This window comes from Cherax quadricarinatus, chromosome 13 (genome assembly GCF_038502225.1).
Source record: "Cherax quadricarinatus isolate ZL_2023a chromosome 13, ASM3850222v1, whole genome shotgun sequence".
NCBI classification, from domain to species: Eukaryota; Metazoa; Arthropoda; class Malacostraca; order Decapoda; family Parastacidae; genus Cherax; species Cherax quadricarinatus.
In genome coordinates, this window is record NC_091304.1 from 42,297,507 (window position 1) to 42,322,095 (window position 24,589).

Below are 24,589 nucleotides of genomic sequence, written 5' to 3' on the forward strand. Positions count from 1 at the left end.
TGACTGTGACCATTACAGAAAACGTTTGTCTTAGGAACGAAACTCCGTCAGTAAGTGAAGAGAGGCTGTTTTGAAAAAAAAATAATTCACTGTTTATACTTTCAGTTGGGATTCTGCATATGAACTTGAGTTGGCAAACTATAAAAGTGATGGAAATATTGGGGACATCTGGTTTGGAGAAGAGAGTATTGACCGTGTCATCCAGTGGATGATGGAGTCTGATGTGGTGAATCAACAGACTTCTGTCATTGATGTGGGCTCTGGAAATGGTGCTTTTCTTTTATGTTTGGTAAGTAAAAATGATGTAGAATATTTTGAAATATACAGTACTCTATGTATGTACTTTTGTAAGTAGAGCATGTGTACATAATAAAATTTATATGTGAGATAAGACAAGATTTATATGGATTTTTAACCCGGAGGGTTAGCCACCTAGCATAACCCAAGCAAGTCAGTGGGTTATAAAGGACTGTCTGTCTTATTTCCACTGGGGTTTTTTAATCTTGTCCCCCAGGATGTGACCCATGCCAGTCGACTAACACCCAGGTGCCTATTGTCCCCCAGGATGTGACCCACACCAGTCGACTAACACCCAGGTACCTACTTATTGCTAGGTGAACTTGGACAGCAGGTGTAAGGAAACTTGTCCAACATTCCCACCCATGCCATGGACACACTGTGTGAAGCAAGAATATTGCCGACCGAACCACGGAACATAAGTGGTTGTCAGTAAAAACATTACTATGTAAGTATTGTACTGGATATGCTTTTTGTGACTAATAGTGAAGCTTCCTTCCATTGTCACAGGAGAACACAAATCATGAGACTTCACTCTTCTGCATGCCTTTGTATTAAACACTGAAGATATCTATCATCTTTCTTCCCTCTAGAGGAATATGTGGGCTCAATAAACTTATCAACTATTTAAGCCTGTTACTTGACAATTCAGTTATATTTTCAGTAAAAATTTTTTCTGGTAGTGGACAACAAGTATGAGGGCATGGTGTGTGTGTGTGTGAATGGTTGTCATTGTGGGCTCAGACTTTACATAGAAAATAACCATTAATGAATGGAAAAAAGGGCTAGTTGAGCTAGAAAGTTGTAGGAAGATTCTAAAATTAGTTGTTTAGATGGTTTATCCGAATTCTTAGAAAGTACAACATATTTCCTGCATCTGGTTTCTAATTACTCACTAGGAATTGAACTCTCTTCACCACCACATTTCAGCTCGCTGTGCTCTCCTAATTTATATTTCTTTCTCATTTCTTACTTTTTATGAACTGGATCCAACCAGATACATTATCAGTCAAATGGTTTATTGGTTGTCATCCAGCATTCCTGGTTCATTTTTTTACAAGGATGTCTTTAGGCTGACTACATTCTTTCTGCTTCACCAGGTGGTTACTCTCCTGTTATCAGGAATTAAGATAAGTCTGTGTACCGTAGAAACTGGGGAAAGGTGATACGTGTGTTTTCTTTGGACACTGGTTGGGTAAGTATTGCCTATTATTTTGTGATATCCTCTTGCGTTCTTGCCCAAAGATCTATTGTGTTCATGTATATCCATGAAGGATGCAGTGGGGTGGAGTATGAGTGGTCTAATTTCAGCTTCTCATGATTTCTGTTTTTTACAGCTGATGCATACTAACTTTCTCAGAATCATGGAACTCATTTCTAATGCATGGGGTAGGTAGTTCTAGGGTTCACCCTTTAACTCATGCAGGGTCCAGAGGCCAAATTTCAAAGTGTGCACCAGTGTCCAAGAATTTTCAAAAAATAATTTTGTTATTTTTTCTTATGAAATGGTAGAGAATCTTTTTCTGAAGGTAATTAAACAAAAAGTATGAAATTTGATGGAAAATTGATGAAATTATGCTCTCGTGAATTTTGATGTGTCAGCGATATTTACACATCGGCAATTTTGCCGAATTTGACTCCCATTTTAGGCAATTACATTATTCCAGTCGACCAAATTCTTAGCTATTTCACTAGTATTACTTCTATTTTGTTGATTGAGCACAAGAAATCGCCAAGTCAACTGTTTCAACTACAAAATAAAGTGATTGGAAATTGGTAATTTGGCCAATTTAATGCAAAGTTCAAAATATTCCAATTTCAAAATAGGGTCCAGAATAAACAATGCAGGCATTTCTGGCACTAAACTAACATTTCCTCTGTTCATTAGTTATGTTTTCAGACTTTACAAATGAATTCCATTTTGATTTTTTATTCACATAATGAATTTTTATTCAGAGCAAAAAATAGAAGATATACTGTTATGCAATATTGTAATAATTGTATAAATAATATCACCACATTTATGAATGTATATTAGACCCACCAGCTGGCGTGTATTAGACGTGTGAGGTCATTTGTTTACTCTTGAACATCGGCAAAAATTTAACATTTCTCCTACTTCGAGCTCAGTTTCAAGCCATTTCCAGTACTAAAACCAATCAAAATCATCTCTATTTCTGTAATATATCTTTCATTCTATCAAATGAGACCAAGAAATCACAAATACAACCATAAAAAACATACGAAAAAACTCTGTAAAGTCGCTGTTTTAATTGAAAATTACGGTCTCAGTTTTCTTTCTCGCATTATGCACTGTGTGCTGCAGGATTTGTTTTATGTGGTGCACACATACCACATAGATATATTCTCTCATATCTAGGCCCAGATTTACCGCTCACAGCTTATCAGAGTGAGCCAAGCTCATGGCGTAGATCTACGGTTTGGACCCTGAACGTAAAGCCATAGATCTACGGGATGGACCCTGAAAGGGTTAAGTACTTATTGCAGCATCTCTTCCAGTCAACATTTAAACTGGCTTTCATCCAAGAAAGTTACCTGTAAATGGTTGGGTTGGTTGACTGGTTTGTTAGGTTTAAAAGCATAGTAACCCTTTCAGGGTCCAGAGGCCAAATTTCAAAGGGTGAACCAGTGTCCAAGAATTTTCAAAAAAAATTTTTGTTATTTTTTCTTATGAAATGGTAGAGAATCATTTTCTGAAGGTAATAAAACAAAAAGTACGAAATTTGATGGAATATTGACGAAATTATGCTCTCGCGAATTTTGATGTTTCAGCGATATTTATGAATTGGTGATTTTGCCGACTTTGACTCCCATTTTAGGCCAATTACATTATTCCAGTCGACCAAATTCTTAGCTATTTCACTAGTATTAGTACTATTCTATCGATTGAGCACAAGCAATCACCAAGTCAACTGTTTCAACTACAAAATAAAGTGATCGGAAATTGGTAATTTGGTCAATTTAACACAAAGTTCAAAATATTCCAATTTCAAAATAGGGTCCAGAATAAACAATGTACATATTCCTGGCACTAAACTAACATTTCCTCTGTTCATTAGTTATGTTTTGAGGCTTTACAAATGAATTCCATTTTGATTTTTTATTCACATAATGAATTTTTATTCAAACCAAAAAATAGAAGATTTACTGTTATGCAATATTGTAATAATTGTATAAATATCATCATCACATTTGTGAATGTATGTTAGACCCACCAGATGGTGTGTATTAGACGTGTGAAGTCGTTTGTTTACTCTTGAACATCGGCCAAAATTTAACATTTCTGCTACTTTGAGCTCAGTTTCAAACCATTTCCAGTGCTAAAACCAATCAAAATTATCTCTATTTCTGTAATATGTCTTCCATTCTTTCAAATGAGACCAAGAAATCGCAAATACAACTATAACAAACATACGAAAAAACACTGCAAAGTCGCTGTTTTAATCGAAAATCAAGGTCTCATTTTTTTTCTCTCATACACTGTGCTGCAGGATTTGTTTTATGTGGTGCACACATACCACATAGATGTATTCTCTCATATCTAGGCCCAAATTTACCACTCACAGCTTATCAGAGTGAGCTGAGCTCATGGCGTAGATCTATGGTTTGGACCCTGAACGTAAAGCCATAGATCTACGGGATGGACCCTGAAAGGGTTAAGTACACAAAAGTCATTAAGACCACCAGTTCAGAAAACTTTAATCCTTGAAATAGGTGAGGTAAACTTTCAGTGTACTGTATGTACACCTAGAAATACACACCTCTTGGTTGCTTCGAGTCATAGAGGTCCTGGCCCGGTGGCCTGGTGGCTAAAGCTCCCGCTTCACACATGGAGGGCCCGGGTTCGATTCCCAGTGGGTGGAAACATTTCGACACGTTTCCTTACACCTGTTGTCCTGTTCACCTAGCAGCAAATAGGTACCTGGGTGTTAGTTGACTGGTGTGGGTCGCATCCTGGGGGACAAGATTAAGGACCCCAATGGAAATAAGTTAGACAGTCCTCGATGATGCACTGACTTTCTTGGGTTATCCTGGACGGCCAACCCTCCAGGGTTAAAAATCCGAACGAAATCTTATCTTATCTTGACACTAGTATTGTCTAGCTCTTGGGGTTCACCACTGTTGAGAACAGGTTCAGTCCACAAGGATCTGTAGTGTTTCAGACTTTGCCATGGACAGTGTCTCCTGTCCAAGAAAAACCACTAAAAATTTATGATTTCTGCTACTTTGAGGCCTATTTCATCCCACTTCTTTTCTGAAATAGATAAAATCTTCTTGTCACTAGTACGTCTTGTGCTCTATTAATCTATACTAAGAAATGGCCAATAAAGCGATGGAAACCACTAGAAAATGTCCCATAGTTATCTTAACCCAAACACAAGGTCAGAGGTTAGCCATTTCTGTGTAGAATAGAGGGTGTATGTGTGGGTATATGTCTGATTAGCTGATCTAGTCAAACCAATATGGAATTCAGCCCAGAAACCTGCTGTCCTATTTCTGAAACTGAATCTTACCTCGATATATACACTAGGGCAGTGTACAATGGTACCTTGTCTTATGAGTTTAATTCGTTCCATGACCAAGCTTATAACTCAATTTACTCATATATCAAATCAATTTTTCTCATTGAAATTAACTGAAATGCCATTACGCCATTCCAGCTCCCAATGAAACATCCCAGGAGCAGGAGAAAATACTTCAATATAATGCTAATATCAACTCTATGGCTTATTTATCTATCAGAATTGATCTAATATGATATAATAAACACTATAAGTAACATGGAAACATGATATATACTCTAGAATGAATAAAATAGGCCATAATATGGCAAGTGTCCAAGACCAATCCAAGCATATAAAATCATTACTGCTCCTTCCCATAACATGTTCTTTGGTCCTGGGTGAGAGAAAATGGAGTTTTTGAGAGGCTAACTGCACTAGATTCAAATTCAAATTTATTTATTTCTTTGCAAATAGTACATTGAGATTATGTATTTACAATAATGGGTAGCAGTGCAAAGAGAGCCTCTATTATGCATAGGCATTATGGGTTGACTTAATTTAATAGTTTACTGACTACTTAACACTAAAGAAATCTATCATAGTTATACAATAGTTCTGTTAATTTTAAATGAATCTAATTTATATAAACCAAAGGATATATTCGTATTTTCAAAAATGCTTTTTATGAAACATGATTCAGTTATATTCCTGTCAACAATGGACAATAGGTTCAAAAGTAAACATTGAAATTATATTATGGGAATATAACATTGTGGTTTGCTAAAAGTAGTATACAGTATGAGAATGCTACAATTTGGTGTATTGAGTATTGAGTACAGTAGGAACCTGCTTTACGGCGTTTCACCTTACGGCATTTTGCTAATACGGCGATTTCAAATTATGACCAAAATTTGCCATACGGCAAGCGATCTTTCAAATACGGTGCACCCCATCCTGTTTGTTTACATTCTCCATGAGCATATCTATTATGTCTGGAAACTTTCCAAAATTTCAAGTGTTTAAAAGTTATTGCATATTTTATATGTACTCTGATAATTATGCTTATGTGTACCTGTACCTAAATATACTTACACACTGTGCTGGAGTGAGAGTACACATTAAAATCACTAAGAATCTCTCTACTTATGATGCCATAGTAATACTACGTAATAATAATCTCTCTGGGCCACATTAAATGTCTTATGTTAATATAGAGATTTTCATTAATCCATTTATGATATTTTCTTCGAAATTATGTAAGAAACATGTTACATAGCATATGAACATTATACATACACCCACAGAATAAAAATTGACATAAATATAAGATTTGTTTACAAAGCGGCTTTGTAGGAGTGTCGGAAGAATTACATTTTCTCTAGTCAAACACTAGGGAATAACTGTAGATAAATATTCCTTTCATATGCCTTCACTCTATATATAGCAAGTCACGATCCTTGCGGGTTTAGTGCTTATTTTTTATTATGATTATAATAATAACCTGTAATAGTAATAATAATAATAATAATAATAATAATTTGTCAAAGCATCATTCCTTCTAAAAATTACATGAGAGTGTAAGTGTTGATCTTTATTTATTCTACTGTACCACTGTAGAGACTACTTGTACACAATGTAAGGGGTTTGTATGAATGTTTATGAACCATAACCAGACGCATCGTCTATTTGTTTACATAGTGAGTGGGGTGGCCAGGCTGGCTTCCCTACACTATGCTACCTACCACATGACTTTCCACAAATACTGTAAATACTTTTCACCTTTCACCCTACGTTAAGACTACAAATATTTTACGGTAAGTAATGAGTGTACTGTATATGCATTTTTTCACTCTATGGAGCTTTAACCCTTTGACTGTCGCGGTCGTATATGTACGTCATAGGAGATACCGTGTTTGACGTATCTATACGCATAAATTCTAGCGGCTTCATATCAAGCAGGAGAAAGCTGGTAGGCCCACATGTGAGAGAATGGGTCTCCATGGTCAGTGTGCACCATATAAAAAAAATCGGGGAGCCAGTGGTGCATTGTGGGAATACCATTTCAGTCGTCCTTTTTCAGCATGTCTAGCGGTAAGAAATATGTGACTTCCCTGCAAATCTGGGACTCTTCTATTCCCAAGTGATGCTCTAACACAGATGGAAGTGTCAATGAAGATCAATTTCATGATTTCGAGGAGTTTGAGACCAAAAGCAATGGAGGAGGTGGAGGAGGAGGAGGAGGAGGAAGAGGAGGAGGAAGAAGAGGAGGAAGAAGAGGAGGAGGAAGAAGAGGAGGAGGAAGAAGAGGAGGAGGAAGAAGAGGAGGAGGAAGGAAGGAGGAAGAGGAAGGAAGGAGGGAGGAGGAGGAAGGAGGGAGGAGGAGGAAGGAGGGAGGAGGAAGAAGGAGGGAGGAGGAAGAAGGAGGGAGGAGGAGGAGGAAGGAGGGAGGGAGGAAGAAGGAGGGAGGAGGAGGAAGGAGGGAGGGAGGAGGAGGGAGGAGGAGGAGGAAGGTGGAAGGTGGAAGGAGGAGGAAGAAGAAGAAGAAGAAGAATAAGAATAAGAATAATAATAATACCTAATACTAATAATATGTAATAATATGTTCCCTTGAGGCATGAAAACAGTTCACCCCATGACAGTGACAAGATAAGGGGAGATAACATCTGATAAGAGCTGACCTTTGATGAGCGTAAACGAGGGTGGAGGGAGGGGGGCAGCTGTCCATCTGTCAAGAGCCAGGAGGAGGAGGAGGAGGAGAAGGAGAAGAAGGAGGAGGAGGAGGAGGAGGAGGAGGAGAAGAAGGAGAAGGAGAAGGAGGAGGAGGAGGAGGAGGAGGAGAAGATGACGACGAACAAACATTTGTCTGTCTGTCTATTTGTCTGTCTGCCAAACTCCCTGTCTATCCGTCTAGCTCTGTCTCAGAGAGAGCCACAAGACTGTCATCATCACATTTACTCACATCTTCAAGCAGAGTATAGCACTTTGTCTGGATTTTTTGGGTTATCCTAGGTAATTTACACTATGTATAGTTGTATTTATGTGTACCTGTGAGACAGAGATAGACAGAGAGAGAGAAAGAGAGACAGATTGAAAGAGATAGAATGAGGGAGAAAGATAATTAGATAGAATGGAGGGGAAAGCAGCATCCGACCCCATTGTTTTGACAAGCGGTAGGGGGAGTGACTAATGAGACAATATGTCATTTTGACAGCTGCCGACTCCTGACTCAAAACAATTATAAGCCACACACTCGCACACAAGACAAGCTTGCTGAAGGGTGATAATAGGAGTTTTATGAAAGTATCTAGTGACTATATATGTGTATATATATTATAGAAACCAGAAGCAAGAAGGGAAGGCAGGAATGAAGGAAGGACTAGATGAAAGGAAGGAAAAAAGTAATGAAGGACAGATGAAGGAATGTAGGAAGAGAGGTGGAATGCCCTCCAGGTAGCCTCCAGGTAGGAAAGGAATGAAGGAAATTAGGAAGGAAGGAATGATGACACACGACCATTTACCTAGGATAACTACATAACACAACTGCCTGCTAATACTTTGAAGAAAACTGCTCAGACGAGGTATTTTGTCTTTGCACATAAAAAAAAATTCAACAAAAATGCACACACACTGATTTTATGTGTGAGAGTGTAAAACACCATTGTGTATGACACCATGTTTTATGTGTGAGAGTGTAAAACACCACTGTGTATGACACCATGTTTTATGTGTGAGAGTGTAAAACACCACTGTGTATGACACCATGTTTTATGTGTGAGGAGTGTAAAACACCACTGTGTATGACACCATGTTTTATGTGTAAGAGTGTAAAACACCACTGTGTATGACACCATGTTTCACAGAGTTCCACAAGCTGCAGAACTTCTAGGAGTATGTTCAGTGACTGTATATTGGTATATATATTATAGAACAATAGTAATAAACAATTTTTTGTATTGTTTGTTTTTGTAAACAAGTTTTGTAAACAATATATTGATAATTATGTTTGTGTGCTTATTGTGTTGTATACAACGAGTGTATATATGTACATTGCACCTTACTTTGGTCTCATAGGCCACATAAGTTATGTGAAAAAATAAAATAGTGAAAAAAACAACAAACCTTCAAATACAAGTAAACTAAAGTTTACCGGGTGAGCGGCAGTCGCCGCTGTTGCCATACGCGGCTCATTTTCTGCAAACTTCATGCCTCTATATCTCGGTAAGTACTGATGGGAAAAATTTTTTTTTGGGACTAAAACAATCAGAAAAATAATCTTAACATTTTCATAAGAAAAAATAATTTTTTTTTTTCGAATATTTTGCGACACCAGAAGACACTTCAGGATTGGGCCCTTCGACAGTCAAAGGGTTAAGCATCGTCGTAGTATATTTTGTGTGGGTGGGGTGGCCAGGAGGGCTACCACACCTAACTTCTTACAGTAAATACTGCTCACCTTTTGCCCTACATTAAGACTATGAATATTTTGAGGTAAATAATGAGTACTGCATGTGTATTTTACTTTTTATTATTTTAAATGCCTAGTTCTATTGCTAACTTAATATAGGTTAGTGTAAAGTTGTTATCTGGCATTTATATGCATTTATAAGTGGAAAAAATGGCGTTCTGCTTTCCGGTGATGTCTGCTTTCCGGCAGTAGCCAGGAACCTAACCTGCCGTATAAGTGGGGCCCTACTACATTTAGTCTAGGGTGATTAAGTGGCTTTTGAGAAGAGTTTTAAATTGATTTTCAGACCAAATTACCATAATATTTTCTGGTAATGAATTCCAAATTTTGGGGCCCTTTATGTGCATAGAGTTTTTACACAGTGTGATATGGACATGGGGTACATCGAAAAGAGATCTGTGTCCTTGTGTTATGGTCATGTATTCTGTTTGGGGGGATAAGTCTGTTGAGTATACCTGGTAAAGTGTATGGTAGAGTTATTATTGAAAGAATTAAAAGTAAGACTGAGAATAGGATAGCAGATGAACAAGGAGGCTTTAGGAAAGGTAGGGGGTGTGTGGACCAGGTGTTTACAGTGAAACATATAAGTGAACAGTATTTAGATAAGGCTAAAGAGGTCTTTGTGGCATTTATGGATTTGGAAAAGACGTATGACAGGGTGGATAGGGGGACAATGTGGCAGATGTTGCAGGTGTATGGTGTAGGTTACTGAAAGCAGTGAAGAGTTTTTACGAGGATAGTGAGGCTCAAGTTAGAGTACATAGGAAAGAGGGAAATTATTTCCCAGTAAAAGTAGGCCTTAGACAAGGATGTGTGATGTCACCGTGGTCGTTTAATATATTTATAGATGGGGTTGTAAGAGAAGTAAATGCGAGGGTCTTGACAAGAGGCGTGGAGTTAAAAGATAAAGAATCACACATAAAGTGGGAGTTGTCACAGTTGCTCTTTGCTGATGACACTGTGCTCTTGGGAGATTCTGAAGAGAAGTTGCAGAGATTAGTGGATGAATTTGGTAGGGTGTGCAAAAGAAGAAAATTAAAAGTGAATACAGGAAAGAGTAAGGTTATGAGGATAACAAAAATATTAGGTGATGAAAGATTGGATATCAGATTGGAGGGAGAGAGTATGGAGGAGGTGAATGGGAGTGGACATGTCAGCGGATGGGTCTATGAAGGATGAGGTGAATCATAGAATTGATGAGGGGAAAAGGGTGAGCGGTGCACTTAGGAGTCTATGGAGACAAAGAACTTTGTCCTTGGAGGCAAAGAGGGGAATGTATGAGAGTATAGTTTTACCAACACTCTTATATGGGTGTGAAGCATGGGTGATGACTGTTGCAGCGAGGAGAAGGCTGGAGGCAGTGGAGATGTCATGTCTGAGGGCAATGTGTGGTGTGAATATAATGCAGAGAATTCGTAGTTTGGAAGTTAGGAGGAGGTGCGGAATTACCAAAACTGTTGTCCAGAGGGCTGAGGAAGGGTTGTTGAGGTGGTTCGGACATGTAGAGAGAATGGAGCGAAACAGAATGACTTCAAGAGTGTATCAGTCTGTAGTGGAAGGAAGGCGGGGTAGGGGTCGGCCTAGGAAAGGTTGGAGGGAGGGGGTAAAGGAGGTTTTGTGTGCGAGGGGCTTGGACTTCCAGCAGGCGTGCATGAGTGTGTTTGATAGGAGTGAATGGAGATGAATGGTTTTTAATACTTGACGTGCTGTTGGAGTGTGAGCAAAGTAACATTTATGAAGGGTTTCAGGGAAACCGGCAGGCCGGACTTGAGTCCTGGAGATGGGAAGTACAGTGCCTGCACTCTGAAGGAGGGGTGTTAATGTTGCAGTTTAAAAACTGTAGTGTAAAGCACCCTTCTGGCAAGACAGTGATGGAGTGAATGATGGTGAAAGTTTTTCTTTTTCGGGCCACCCTGCCTTGGTGGGAATCGGCCAGTGTGATAATAAAAAAAAAAATTGTGTTTAGGTTGGTGAGGAGAAGTTTGAGTGGAGGATTTATGTTTGTGTGTATTGTTCTATGTATGTAGTAGGCACATGAATAAGTATGGATGTTCTTTATGGTGAGCAGATTTAAACTTTTGAATATTGGTGGAGTATGCTTTTGGGAGTGGGAATTTGATATAATTCTGACTGCAATCTTTTGCATTATTATTAGTGGTCTTAAGTGATTTAATGTTCTTGATCCCCATGCACAAATTCCATAGGTGAGATAAGGGTAGATGAGTGAATGATACAGTGCAAGGAGAGCTGATTGTGGAACATAGTACTGTATCTTTGATAGTATGCATACTGTCTTAGAGATTTTCTTGGAAATTTGTTGTATACATGTCTGGAATTTGAGGCTACTGTCAATGTGGATTCCCAGGAATTTTCCCTCTGTGAGTCTTGTGATGCGTGATCTGTTTAGCTTTATGTTAAGTGGAACATTTGCAGCTCTGTTTCCAAACTGAATGAAATAGGTTTTGTCAGTATTCACAGTAAGTTTATTAGTCATCATCCAGGTAGATATTGTCTGCAATTCGGCATTGACTGTGTTTGCTAGTATGACTGGGTTTGGGTGAGAGAAGACGTATGTAGTGTCATCTGCAAATAATATGGGTTTGAGTAGCTGTGATGTATTCAGTAGGTCATTGATGTAGATGAGAAAGAGGAGTGGTCCAAGGACACTTCCTTGTGGGACTCCTACTGTGATTGTTTGAGTGGAAGAGTTTGCACCATTTGTGTACACATATTGGCTTCTGTTACTAAGGTATGACTTTAGGTAGTTGAGGGAGTCGCCTCTTATACCACAGTGTGTTAATTTAGTGTGCAGCAGTTCATGGTCGACTGTATCAAAAGCTTTACGTAAATCAATGAAAATGCCCAGCGGGACTTCTTTCTTTTTGAGTGCTGTATATATTAGTTCTAGCATGTGATTGATAGCATCATTTGTGCTTTTATTATTCCTGAATGCAAACTGACAGGGGTTTAGTATGTTGTGTGAGACGAGGTAGAAATAGATCCGTCTTTGAATTAATTTTTCAAAGATTTTAGAGAGCAGTGGTAAGTTAGATATTGGTCTATAGTTATTCAAATCAGCTTGGCCACCTCCTTTGTGGATCGGGGGCGACCCTCACTATTTTGAGAATTGCTGGGAAGATGGAGGATTCAGTGGATTTGTTAAAGACTGTTGCAATAATTGGTGACAATACTTGAGAAGCTTTTTTGTACATAAATGTCAGCAAGTTGTTTATGTCACCTGCCTTGTTTTTAAGGGTGTTGATGATGAGCAAGACTTCTGTTGGGTTGGTAGGAGCTAGGAATAGTGTATTCAGGTAGGTGCAGTGATATATGAATATCTTGAAAGTAAGTTATTGACTTATTTCATGAAGCCCACCATTTATTATTGAAATAAATGAAATAAAATTGACTGGAATCATAAAAAAATGATTGTTCTACAATTGGCTTGTGGAATATTGGAAATATTCCAAATATTTGGGGATTTGTGTGGGAGTAAAGGGCAAGATATTTTGCAATTGTCAAAAACCGAGCAACTTTATTTTTTATAGAATAACTAAAGATAATTACATGATTACCTCCAGTGAGAACCTCGCACTAGCATTGTTTTATAAATACCAAGTCCCAAAACCACTTTTTGTTGTGCCATTTAGGCTGGGGTTCTTGCCAAATGTCATTTTCAGTATATATATATATATTTTTTTTTTCAGTAAATATTTTTTTTCAGTAAATATTTTTTTTGCTCGTAATTCGGATTTTGGCTCGCAACTCAAAGCAAAAAATCGACCGAGTGATGGCTCGTAACATAGAAAACTCGTAAGTTGGGGTACTCATAAGTCGAGGTACCACTGTACTCTGATTGTAAGTGCATCTCTGGTAAGCTGGAGGCTGTGGTAAGACCCTTCACACTGGTCAACCCCCACACCGTTCAAGAAATGTGCATTTAATGATACTGTTAGTGGGTACTTACCATCGTGAAGTGTGGGGGAAGGGTCTGTGTTGCTCCAGCAAGAATCTCTTGCGATACTTTAAGTCACAATCTGCAACTAACTGCCTTGTAGCAGCGAGGAAGCTGGTTATTACTGTGAAATGGTATCTAATTCACAGTGTAGGGTAAGTGGCCCTGTAACTAGGTAGTTGCTATTTAGTATGATAAATTACTGTATATCTAAATCTAACTTAGCTTAAATACTTTTAAGTAGTAGTAATTTTAGTCTATAGAGGCTTTATCACTAAATTATTCTTATAAAGGAAGAGTGTATAAGGAAATGTGGCACCATCAGACATAAGCATATGTGGGTCCACTGCTCCTTTTTCCCTCCTTTCCTCCCTACTTAGGGGGTCTAACAGTTCAGGAAACTAGTTGCCTTCTCTGATTTCTCACAGTTCCCATCATGCACTGCATAGGACAGTTTTTTTTTATTGCAGATTCTCCTCATATAGGCCCATTCTCTCGTGTCTAGGTCAAACTTTGCTGCTCACAACAAATCTGAGGACAATTTGAATCATGCATAGATATATGGCAGTGATAGTAATCCCACAGCTATAAATCTACGTGACTGACAGTGAAGGCATTAATTTTGGGAAAAACAGTGATGGCACTTGTTTTGGGGAAGCTGTAGCAAAAGTGGTAATATTGGGGAAGGGTGAAAGTAAAGAGTAAAGAGAAAGAATAAAAGGTGAAAGTGAAAGGGTTAGTTTTAGGGAGGGGGTAATAGTAAAAGGGTTAGTTTTAGGTAGGGGATAACAATGAAAGGGTTAGTTTTAGGGAGTGGGTGACAGTGAAAAGATTAGTTTTAGGGCAGTACTATGTTCCACAGTCAGCCCTCCTGGCCCAATATCACTCACTCATTTACCCCTATCTCACCTATGGAATTTGTGCATGGGGCTCAACAACAATAAACCATCTCAGACTATTAATTACCCAACAAAAGGCTGCAGGCAAAATGATAACAAATTCCCACTACAGGCAGCACACTCCACCAATATTCAAAACTCTAAACCTACTCACCATACAAAACATCCATACTTATTACTGCACCTACTACATTCATAGAACACTTTGATATAAACCCTCCCCTGAAACGTCTCCTTACCAACCTCAACAGAACACATGACCATAACACAAAGCACAGATCACTCTTTGATGTTCCTCGTGTCCATCTCACGCTATGTAAAAACGCAATGCACATAAAAGGCCCAAAAATCTGGAATTCATTACCTGTGAATATGAAAGAAACACTGTCTGTTTATCAATTCAAGACTCTTCTTAAAAACCACTTAATCACCCACAACTAAATAAATATTAATTAACTGTATCTCATAAATGTATAACCTGTGACTCATCAAATGACCATATAACCTGTTTCTGCGCTACAAATCATTGATTTTATTGGATTTGACCGGATTATATTATAAATTGTGCTACAAATTTGTACAACTATAAAGCTTCTTATTTGAAATACTCATTTGTACTTCATGTTGTAATTTGTTTACTGTAATTTTTACCACTGAATATATCATTGCTTAGTTAATCTTAAGTTAATTTTAAGCCTGCCCACAATGCTCTGCATATAAAGGGCTTTTGGCATGTACACTCAACCACTGTATTTCTTTTGTACAACTATGTATCATGTCCAAATAATAATAAATACAATAAATAAATAAATAGGGAGGGGTGACAGTGAAAGGGTTAGTTTTAGGGAGGGGGTGAGAGTGAAATGGTTATTTTGAGGGAGGGGGTGATAGTGAAAGGATTAATTTTAGGGAGGGGATAACAGTGAAAAGGTTAGTTTTAGGGAGGGGGTGAAGGTGACAGTGACAGGGTTAGTTTTAGGAAGGGGGTGACAGTGAGAGGGGTTAGTTATAGGTAGGGGGTGACAGAGAAAGGGGTTAGTTGTAGGGAGGGGATAACAGTGAAAGGGTTAGCTTTAGGGTGACAGTGAAAAGATTAGTTTTAGGGAGGGGGTGACAGTGAAAGGATTAGTTTTAGGGAGGGGGTGACAGTGAAAAGGTTAGTTTTAGTTAGAGGTGACAGTAAAAGGGTTAGTTTTAGGGAGGGGGGTGACAGTGAAAGGGTTAGTTTTAGGGAATGGGTTACAGTGAAAAGGTTAGTTTTAGGGAGGGGTGACAGTAAAAGGGGTATTTTGAGGGAGGGGATAACAGTGAAAGGGTTAGTTATAGGGAGGGAGTGACAGTGGAAGGGGTTAGTTTTAGGGAGGGGGGCGACAGTGAAAGGATTAAACCCTTTAACCCTTTCAGGGTCGACAGGCCCTCTCAGAGACTTGTTCTCAGAGTCGGCCAAATTTAAAAAGAAAAAAAAAAAATTTTCTTATGAAAAGATAGAGAATCTTTTCCCAATCATAATGACACCAAAAGTATGAAATTTGATGGAAAACTTACGAAATTATGCTCTTGCGAAGTTAGTGGTCTCGACGATGTTTACGCATCGGCAATTTTGCCCACTTTGAGCCCTATTTTCGGCCAATTCCAGTGTACTTGTCGACAAAAACCGTAACTATTTCGCTAGAACTCCATTTTTTTTTCTATCAAATGAGTACAAGAAACCACCCATTTACTGATTTCAACTATCCAATACAGTGGTCAGAATTTAGCAATTTTGCCAATTTCACACAAATTTCAAAAGATGCCAATTCCTGAATAGGGTCCAGAATAAACAAGAAAGACATTCCTGGCACTAAAATAACATTTCCTCTGTTCATTAGTCACGTCCCCGTCCCCATGCTCGTAAGCCGTACTAGTACGGCCGAAACCCTGAAAGGGTTAAGTGTTTCGGCCGTATATATATACATATGTCTCATGAGCCAATGTTTTTGAGGTATTAATACGCCAAAATTCTAGCGGCTTCAAATCAAGTGGGAGAAAGTTGGTAGGTCTACATGTGAGAGAATGGGTCTACGTGATAGGTGTGCGCAGTATGAAAAAAATCGAGGACTCAGTGGTGCATTGTGGGAACGCCATCTTAGCAGTCCATGTTCACCATGCCTTGCGGTAAGAAGTGCCTTACTCCCCGGCAAATTGGAGGTCTTCTGTTCCCAAGTGATAGCTCTAACGCTGATGGAAATGCCAGTGAAAGTGAATTTCATGGTTTTGTGAAGGGTGTGACCAAAAGCAGTGCCCAGAATAACATAATTAGTGATGAAAACCCACACAACCCACAACCTTCCACCTCTGGTGCTGGGTCATCTCATTCACGTTTACCTGTACCAGGGCAAAAGAGGAAACTATTTCCCCATGTACAGGACTCAGATGTGAGCTGTGAAAGTGGTAGTGACAGTGATTTCCAAGCTATTAAAAGCAGTTTGAGTTGCGACAGTGAGGGGGAATATTCTCCAGTGAAGCGGCAGTATGTGCAACGCAGCATGCGCTCTGGTAGTGTGCCATATGCCATTCCAAAGGGAAGAAGTAAATATCTTGGAGTGTATCCTGTGACCCTACAACAGGAACTGATAGTGAAGATGATGATATTGTGACAGTGCGTGGGGCAGCAGGTGGTGGTGGTGTTAGTGGTGTTGACGGTGGCACGCCTCATGTGGCACCAGCAGCGGGCCACACTGGTACCCACACAGCTGACTCATCCCAGCCACAACAAAGCCCACCCTCAACTGCCCCCACACTCCCACAACCTGCACAACCACTTATCAATATCCAGTACCCACCAGCAGACCACATCTGGGATTGGCAGGAAGGTGCCACTTTTGTTCCCAATCCCCATCAGTTTGATGAAACACAAAGTGGAATACAGCCATCATGTACACTTGCGAACAGTGCCACTGAACTGGAATGCTTTCAGTTATTCTTGAATGAACACCTGATGGACATTATTGTCAGGCAAAGTAACACATGCATCGAATACACCATGGCAAATACAATTGTTTCACCAATATGGCATGACTCAGTGTTCAGTGAGCCACTGCCCAGACTAAGGGTAGACAATCCAAATGAATTCTTTATGATTGAAACCCAAAATTTGGTCATCCCAAAATTCTCGGATATTATTCTAACTCCACAAGATTTTGAAGTGGCAACTAATGACATGCCCATGCACTCTGCCCCAGGCCCAGACTCGTGGAACTCCGTGTTCATCAAGAATTGCCAGAAGCCCCTATTGTGTGCCTTTAGCATTTTATGGAGAAGGAGCATGGACACAGGGGTCATCCCACGCACACTAAAAACAACAGACATAGCCTCACTCCACAAAGGTGGCAGTAAAGCAATTGCAAAGAACTACAGACCGATAGCACTAACATCCCATATCATAAAAATCTTTGAGAGGGCTCTAAGAAGCAAGATAGCCAACCACCTAGATACCCATCAATTACACAACCCAGGGCAACACGGGTTTAAAGCAGGTCGCTCCTGCCTGTCCCAGCTACTGGACCACTATGACAAGGTCATGGATGCTGTAGAGGATAAGCAAAATACAGACGTGCAGTAGACTGTCATTTAGCACAAGTTTATTTGGCACGATTTTAGTATTGCATGATTGAAGAATTGCGGCACAATTTTATGTAACATGTCATATAATTAATTTAACACGGTTCAGTTTGTGGGAAGGAAAAAAAAAAATCTCTTTTGCTCAAGCTGCCACCTTGTTGTGGAGCAGCAGGGGAGCCCTCCCGCCATCCCCTGCCACTCCCCGACACCACCCCACCATCCTACAAGAAACTCTGACTGTCCCAACTATGTGGACTACCTGGTTTTGCTGGGTATTTTTGGCACTGCAGAGGCACAGCTGTACAGTGGACCCCTGACATACGATGTCCCCAACCTATGTTAAAACTGACCTACAATGCTTTTCAGCGTAAAAATTTGACCCCGACATGCGCTGAAAAACTCGACCTACAGCATTTGTCCCATACGCGTCCACATGTGTTCAGCTTGAGCTCGCCTCAGCTGGCCTGCCTTCAGTTAGTGTGCCAGTGTTTACAAGCCAGAGCGGTTGCTCTCACGCATACATTCGGAACATTTTGTATTATTCCAGTGTTTTTAGTGCTTCTAACTGCTAAATAAGCCACCATGGGCCCAAAGAAAGCTTCTAGTGCCAACCCTTGGTAAAAAGGGGGAAAAATTACTATTGAAATGAAGAAGGAGATGGTAAATAAATACGAAAGTGGAGTGCGTGCCTCTGAGCTGGCCAGGTTGTACAACAAACCCCAATCAACCATCTCTACTATCCTGGCCAACAAACAGGCAATCAAGGAAGCTGTTGTTGCAAAAGGTGCAAGTATCTTTATGAAACACAGATCGCAAGTGCTCGAAGATGTTGAGATGACAGGAAAGAGTAAGGTTATGAGGATGTTCAGATATTTGGGAGTGGACGTGTCAGCGGATTGGCATGGATAAACGAAAAACAGATATCAGGAGATAGCATCTCTCAAGCGATTATATGTGAAAAGGCAAGGCAGTTGCATAATGATTTAATTAAAAAAATGCCTGCAACTAGTGGTGATGTGAGTGAATTTAAGACCAGCAAAGGTTGGTTTGAGAGATTTAAGAATCGTAGTGGCATACATAGTGTGATAAGGCATGGTGAGGCTGCCAGTTCGGACCAAAAAGCAGCTGAAAAATATGTGCAGGAATTCCAGGATTATGTAAAGGCTGAAGGATTCGACTCCCAACAAGTGTTTAATTGTAACAAAACAGGCCTGTTTTGGAAGAAAATGCCAAACAGGACCTACATTACACAGGAGGAAAAAGCACTGCCAGGACACAAGCCTATGAAAGACAGCTTACTCTTTTGTTGTGTAGTATTGCTAGTGGGGATTGCAGAGTGAAGCCTCTACTCATGTATCACTCTGAAATTCCCAGAGTGTTCAGGAAAAACAGTGTCGTCAAGGCTAATTTGTGTGTGATGTGGAAGGCAAACAGTAAGGCATGGATCACTAGGGACTTCTTCTATGACTGGTTTTACCATGTCTTTGGCTCCACCATGAAAAATTACCTCCTGGACAATAAACTGGAGCTTAAATGCCTCCTGGTATTAGACAATGCTCCTGGTCATCCTTCAGACTTGGCAGAGCTTGAGTTTTATCAAAATTAAGTTCTTGCCTCCTAATACCATTCCTCTCCTCCAGCCCATGGACCAGCAGATCATTTCAAATTTCAAAAAATTGTACACCAAAGCAATGTTTCAAAAGTGCTTTCAAGTGACCTCAGACACTTATTTGACCCTAAGAGAGTTTTGGAAAGATCACTTTAATATCCTCAGTTGTGTAAACCTTTTAGGTAAGGCTTGGGAGGGAGTGACTAAGAAGGCCTTGAACTCTGCTTGGAGGAAATTGTGGCCAGAATGTGTAGAAGAGAGGGATTTTGAAGGGTTTGGGGCTAACCCTGAGGAGCCTATGCCAGTTGTGGAATCTATTGTGGCATTGGGGAAGTCCATGGGGTTGGAGGTTAGTGGGGACTATGTGGAAGAGTTGGTGGAGGAGGACGATGAAGAACTAACCACTGATGAGCTGCAAGAGCATCTGCAACAGCAAGAGGCCAGACCTGAGGAAATTGCTTCAGAGGAGGGGAGAGAGAGAGAGATGGAGGAAGTTGCCTTCTTCAAGGATTAAGGAAATGTGTGCAAAGTGGAAGAAAATCACCCTGACACAGCTATTGCAAGCCGTGCTGGTGACTATTACAATGGCAATATTGTGAACCACTTTAGAAAAATCTTAAAGGAACAAGAGGTACAGAGCTCTATGGACAGATTTTTGGGGTGACAGAGGTCCAGTGACTCAAGTTGTTCCCAGTGGCATTAAAAGACGAAAGGAAGTAACCCCAGAAAAGGATGTGCTACCTCAAGTCCTAATGAAAGGGGATTCCTCTTCCAAAAAATAAAAACATCATCTCCCCTCCTCCCATCCCATCACTCATCACCAGATCTTCAGTAAAGGTAAGTGTCATTTATTCTTAATTACACAATAATGTATATTATGCATGTCTCCTTCTTTTTTTTGTGTAGGAAAATGTATATTTCATGTGGTAAAAATATTTTTTTTCATACTTTGGGGTATCTGGAACGGATTAATTTGATTTCCATTATTTCTTGTGGGGAAAATTAATTCAACCTATGATCATTTTGTCTTACGATGGGCTCTCAGGAACGGATTAATTTCGTAGGTCGGGGGTCCACTGTATTCATATCGATACAATACCTCACGAGGTTATAAGTACATAATGAAGTGTTACTTTGTACACAGAAAAAGAGGTAAACATGAGTTTGACTTACTGAATGACTGACTTACTGAATGACTGATTGACTGAGCTGACTGATTGACTGAGCTGACTGATTGACTTACTGAGTAACTTGACTGACTTACTGAATGACTTGACTGATTTACTGCATGACTTGACTGACTTACTGAGTGAGTGACTTGAATGACTTGACTGACTTACTCAGTGACTTCACTGACTGAATGACTTGACCAACTTACTGAGTGACTTGACTGAATAACTTGACAGACTTGCTGAGTGACTTGACTGACATACTGAGTGACTTGACTGACTTACTGAACGACTTGACTGACTGAATGACTATGAGTGACTTGTGGAGCAGCCGGGGAGCCCTCCCCTGCCACTCCCAGACACCACCCCACCATCCCAGCGTTCATAATTCATAGTGTCCAGTCTTTCTCTGCTACAAGGCAACTGTGTTTGTGAATTGTGTTATGATATTTTAATTACTATATCTTGTATCTGTCAAGCAATCATGACACCCAGTAGCCATACCTGTGTTGCTGAAAGTGGCACGAAAATGTATAAGCACTTAAGTCTTAGAATTAACAAAGAAACAAAGGTATTAGACAAGAGATAACCTGTAGCCGTAATGAAGTGTTACTTTGTACACAGAAAATGAGGTAAACATGAGTTTGTGTAACTGACTGAATGACTGACTGACTGAATGACTGACTGACTGAATGACTGAATGACTGACTGACTGACTGACTGACTGACTGAATGACTGACTTACTAAATGACTGAACTGACTGACTGTCTTACTGAGTGACGACTAATTTACTAACTTGACTTACAGAGTCACTTGACTGACTGACTTGACTGACCTACTGAATCACTCAACTTACTGAGTGACTTGACTGACTTACTGAGTGACTTGACTGAATGACTTACTGAATGACTTGACTGAATGACTTACGAGTGACTTGACTGACTTATTGAGTGACTTGACTGACTTACTGAATGACTTGACTTACTTAATGACTTGACTGACTTAAATAACAAAAAAAACACAATACCGTGACTGGAACGATACACAAATAACCCGCACATAAAAGAGAGAAGCTTACGACGACGTTTCGGTCCGACTTGGACCATGTGACTTTGTCAATGGTCCAAGTCGGACCGAAACGTCGTCGTAAGCTTCTCTCTTTTACGTGTGGGTTATTTGTATATTGACTGACTTACTGAGTGACTTGACTGACATACTGAATGACTTGACTGACTTACTGAATGACTTGACTGACTTACTGAGTGACTTCACTTACTGAACGACTTGACTGAATGACTTATGAGTGACTTGATTTACTGAGTGACTTGACTGACTTACTTAATGACAACTGACTTACTGAATGACTTGACTGACTTACTGAATGACTTGACTGACTTACTGAATGACTTGACTGACTTACTGAGTGACTTGACTGACTTACTGATTGACTTGATTGGCTTACTGAATGACTTGACTGACTTACTGAATGACTTGACTGACTTACTGAATGACTTGACTGACTTACTGAGTGATTTGACTGACTTACTGAATAACTTGACCGACTGAATGAGTGACTTGATGGACTTACTGAATGACTTGACTGACTGACTTACTGAGTGACTTGATTGACTTACTGAATAACTTGACTAACTGAATGACTAAGTTAGACACTCCAGTACAACCATCAACTTCAGTACCAGAACCTCTACCATCCACCTCAGCCCAGTAGGACCACAACATAACTCTACACTCTCTTCACAATCATCCACAAACACAAGCACCCACAATTTAAGGTAAGAAATACTATTATTTCTGTTTCATTTGTAGTCTTAAGCAGTAAAAACAACATAATACAGTAGGGCCCCGCTTTACGGCGTTCCGCTAATACGGTCACTTCAAATTATGACCTAAACTCTCCATACGGCTCCCCACACCTGACTTTCTAATACGATCAACATGCCCCACCCTGTTTGTTTACATTCTCCGTGAGCTCCGTAAACACTACATCTCTCCATTGTGTCTGGAAACTCCAAAATTTCAAGTGTTTTTAAAAGTTATTTCATATTTTATATATACTCTGATAATTATACTTATGTATACCTGTACCTAAATAAACTTACTGTGCTGGCGTGCAGGTACACATTAAAATCGGTAAGAATGTCTTATGTCTCGAGATGCCATATTAGTAATGATAATAATACTCAATAATAATCATCGAGTCTCATTAAATGTCTTGTATTACATTAATATACACATTTTCATTAATCCATCTATGATACTTTTTCAAAATTATATAAACATGATACATAACATATAAAGATGATAAATACACCCCACAGTAGAATAAATAAACATAAATACAGTGGACCCCCGGTTAACGATATTTTTTCACTCCAGAAGTATGTTCAGATGCCAGTACTGACCGTACAAATGCACTTACGTACAAACGCACTTACATAATTGGTCGCATTCGGAGGTAATCGTTATGCGGGGTTCCACTGTATTAGATGTGGTAGTCAGACGACTTGTATGAGTGACGCCATATTAGTAATGATAATAATCACTGAGTCTCATTAAATGTTGTATATTACGTTAATATACACATTTTCATTAATCCAGCTATGATATTTTTTTCAAAATTTTATAATAAACACAATACATAACATATAAGGACGATAACTACACCCCACAGTAGAATAAATAAACATAAATATGAGATGTGGTAGCCAGACAACTTGTACAAGTGATGGCAAGAATAACGTTTTCTCTAGTCCAACATAAGAGAAAATGTGTTACTGGGCGTAACTGTAGAAAATTATTCCTTTTGTATGCCTTCACTCAGAGCGTCATTTCTTCTAAAAAATGGTTCATTCATTCATTCATTAGAGGTTTGCTGGTACAGTGGACCCCCGCATAACGATTACCTCTGAATGCGACCAATTATGTAAGTGTATTTATGTAAGTGCGTTTGTACGTGTATGTTTGGGGGTCTGAAATGGACTAATCTACTTCACAATATTCCTTATGGGAATAAATTCGGTCAGTACTGGCACCTGAACATACTTATGGAGTGAAAAAATATCGTTAACCGGGGGTCCACTGTACTTCCGGCCCCGGTCTTCTCCATATGGTGACCCGGCTGTGGCCCCCGGTTGGGGGTGTCGTTCATCATCTTTCTTCTGTCTTCTTTCTTGGGCCCTCCGGCTGGAGGGTAACATCTTCTTCTCTCTTGCGGCGACTCCCTGGAGGGGAGTGTCATCTCGCTTCTCATCTTCATCAGCACTTGGTCTTCATCAGCAGGCGTCCACTTGGGCTTCATTGGCAGGCATCGCCAGGGCTGAGGGTCTTCGGGCACTTGTTGCCCTAAAAAATGGTGTTACATGAGAATGGGAGTGTTCCTCTTTATTTATTCTACCGTATCAACATAGAGACAACATATACACAATGTAACTTGACACAAACCAGATGTGTACACCTGGTTTGTTTACATAACTCCACGAGCATCCTCTCTCATGTACTCATTCTCTCTCTGTCTGTCTCTCTCTCTCATTTATTGGTTTTATCTCATTTACTCACCTCTGACCCTACATTAAGACTACACATATTTTAAGGTAAGTAATGAGTGAACTGTATATGCATTTTATCACTCTGGGACACTTAAATGTTATAGAATATTATGTGTGGATGGGGTGGCCTGGTATGGTAGCCTGGCTGGCTGCCATACCTACCACACTTGATTTCTTACAATAAATACTACTCATCTCACCCTAGATTAAGACTACAAATATTTTAAAGTAATGAGTGTACTATATGTGTATTTTACTTTTTTATTGTTTTTTAACCCTTTCAGGGTCCGTCCCGTAGATCTACGGCTTTACGTTCAGGGTCCAAACCGTAGATCTACGCCATGAGCTCAGCTCACTCTGATAAACTGTGAGTGGTACATTTGGGCCTAGATATGAGAGAATACATCTATGTGGTATGTGTGCACCACATAAAACAGATCCTGCAGCACACTGTGTATAATGAGAGAAAAAAAATTAAATCATGATTTTTCGATTAAAACAG

General features: G+C 39.6%; 1 protein-coding gene across 11 annotated transcripts in view; it reads left to right on the forward strand.

Annotated features, from left to right (window-relative positions):
- The window catches only part of LOC128688548 (EEF1A lysine methyltransferase 2), a 332,797-nt gene that overhangs the window by 38,772 nt on the left and 269,436 nt on the right, over window positions 1–24,589 (forward strand). For all 11 annotated transcript variants that reach the window (XM_053776392.2, XM_053776398.2, XM_053776394.2 and 8 more), the window contains exon 2: window positions 106–289. In XM_053776392.2, the coding sequence (XP_053632367.2) occupies window positions 106–289 (184 nt within the window). The remainder of the gene's footprint in view (window positions 1–105; window positions 290–24,589) is intronic.